At 35.2% G+C, this 2,492-nt stretch overlaps 1 protein-coding gene across 1 annotated transcript in view; it reads right to left on the reverse strand.

Annotated features, from left to right (window-relative positions):
* Positions 1 to 2,492, reverse strand: part of CDC123 (cell division cycle 123) — a 90,135-nt gene that overhangs the window by 35,046 nt on the left and 52,597 nt on the right. The window contains exon 8 of the mRNA XM_007935428.2: positions 1,761 to 1,836. Within this exon, the coding sequence (XP_007933619.1) occupies positions 1,761 to 1,836 (76 nt within the window). The remainder of the gene's footprint in view (positions 1 to 1,760; positions 1,837 to 2,492) is intronic.

Raw genomic sequence — 2,492 nt, forward strand, 5'->3', positions numbered from 1 at the left:
AGTCGGGGCCGACTCGACGGCATATAATAACAACATACATAGGTTTAGCAGAGAATACTTCTATGTTCATATTTGTATGTGCTGCAAATATATCCAGATATATAGTACATCATACAGGGGGCAAACTTACACAAACTTCTTAGCCATAACCAACACCTTAAGGGACTGAAACACTGGGCTTGAGGGCTTAGGACCAGCCTTGAGGGACATCTAGGTAGACTGATGTAACATAGTTCATAAAGATAATGTTCTACATCCTACTTTGGTAAGCAGCAACTGGGGATTTAAAAGCTAGTGAGAAGCCACCTAAGATAGAACTCTTGGTTTCTTCCCATCTGTGGCAAAGAAGAGTGAAGAAAATCAAAGACTCAAGGAAACAATGAGTCCAAAGGACTAATGGACTGCACAAACCACAGTCTCCATTACCCTAAGACCAGAAGAACTAGATGGTGCCTGGCTACAACTACCAACCACTCGTATCGGGATCACAAAAGAAGGTTCTAGACAGAGTGGAAGAAAAATGTAAAACAAAACACAAAATCATAAAAAAGACCAGACTTATTGGTCTGATAGAGACTGGTAGAACCTCCGACACTATGGCCCTTAGATACGCTTCACACCTGGAACTGAACCCACCCACAGGGACCATCTTTCAGCCTAACAAGAGACTGGTCTGTAACATGACAAAAACACCTAGGAGGAATATGCTCTTCAGAACAATCAAATATACGAGCCCATAAGGGCAGCATTTGCCTAAAAAGATCAGAAGACAGGCAGAAGCAAGAAAGACAAATGGCAAATGGAAACAGGAACCCAGGGAGGAAGTGGGAAGAGTGCTTTATATTGAGGGAATGTAATGTCACAAAAACAAAATGTGTATGAATTAGTGAACAGGAAACTAATTTGTTCTGTAAACTTTCACCCAAACCACAGTAATATGCTCAAATAAATTAAATAGTGTTAATTTAATTCTATTCAAATCATACTTTTTTTAGTCAAAGATAAATTCTACCTCAAAGAAAACATGGATAAAAAATAATTTATTTTTAATATATACCTTGAATAAAATCTTAGTAAACAAAATAATCTGAGAGAAAAGGAAACAGGTGACTTTTAATAATGTCAAAATAATGTCCTTATCTGTCCATATATTCTCTGTTGCTAGAATAATAAACCAAACCCCACTGCCACTAAGTCAATTCAGACTCATAGTGACCCCTCATTAGATTCCCAAGGCTATAATCTTTACCAAAGTAGATTCCCTCATCTTCTTCCTGTGGAACAGCTGATGGGTTTGAACCACTGACCTTCTGGTTAGCAGCCACATGTTTTACCTGCTATGCCACCAGAGCTCCTTAAAAATAATAACCAGTACCCCATTAATAAAAATAAAGTTAAAAAAAAAAACAAAAAACCAACTTCAGTTTTTATGATGCCTAAAATAAACAATGTATTTAGAACAATTCTTGGGAAAGCCCCAAAGGGACAGTATATCCTAAATATCCTAAATCAGTAAAGGTAAAGACCATCACTTTCATCTATGGAGTCTAAATATACAATACCTCTTTTCTGTGAAAACTGAATATGGCCTCAGGATCCTTATCAACATAGCAGTCCACAGAACCAATTGGTTAGAGGGGACATCTGAAGTTAAAACTGATCGATATCCCCACCCTAATTATTTACTCCCATTAAAGCGCCTCTTCCTTTTTAAAGATTACCTTCAAGAGAAAAAAAAAAAAAAAAAAAAAAAAGCTCACCAATAAGCTTGTTTTCCTTGACAAAACACCGGAACTCAGCCCCAGGAATTAATTCACACCATTTGCGAAGAACAAGCTGTTGAAAGGAAAAAAAAAAAAGTAATATTACTATGTAACAAGAGAATGTTTAATTGGCCTCATAGACAATTTATGTCAGGCTGTATCTAACAAAAAGAGGTATCAGAAAACATTCTTGATATGAAAAGTGGGAAAGAGTGTTGTGATCTTTTATTCTAATCAACAGGGAGATTTACTCAAACACTTTATGAAAAAATATATCTTTGTCATTTATGTTTCATTTTGAGAGTTGTGACATGATACGCACCAAGGAAGACTGAGGCAAATCTTATCACAATTGTGCCATAAGTTGCCCTGTAATTTATATGTTCTTCAACCATATAAAGAATATCAAAAGACAAAGTAAGTTATCTATCTTAAGTGCCATTCTATAATACTTACTCTGATAAGATAATTATTGGTGATCATAAAAATCCATTATAACCCTTCCATGATTTTTCTAGTATTTTAAAGTAAACCAATGGCCCAAGTCATAAATGGGTCTTATTACTGTAATTGTTGTTTAGTATGTGCAAATTCTCTTATACATTTGAATAGCTACAATGTTATAAACAACACACTTAACAAATGTTTGCTTCTGTTTTAAAAAGTATTCTTTGGGGAAAACCAGTCTTGTTCTTTTGAACCATTAACAGATAATAAATTGCTAACATT

The sequence above is a fragment of the Orycteropus afer genome, unplaced genomic scaffold, assembly GCF_000298275.1.
Source record: "Orycteropus afer afer isolate SDZICR_OR568_19922 unplaced genomic scaffold, OryAfe1.0 scaffold00028, whole genome shotgun sequence".
NCBI lineage: Eukaryota > Metazoa > Chordata > Mammalia > Tubulidentata > Orycteropodidae > Orycteropus > Orycteropus afer.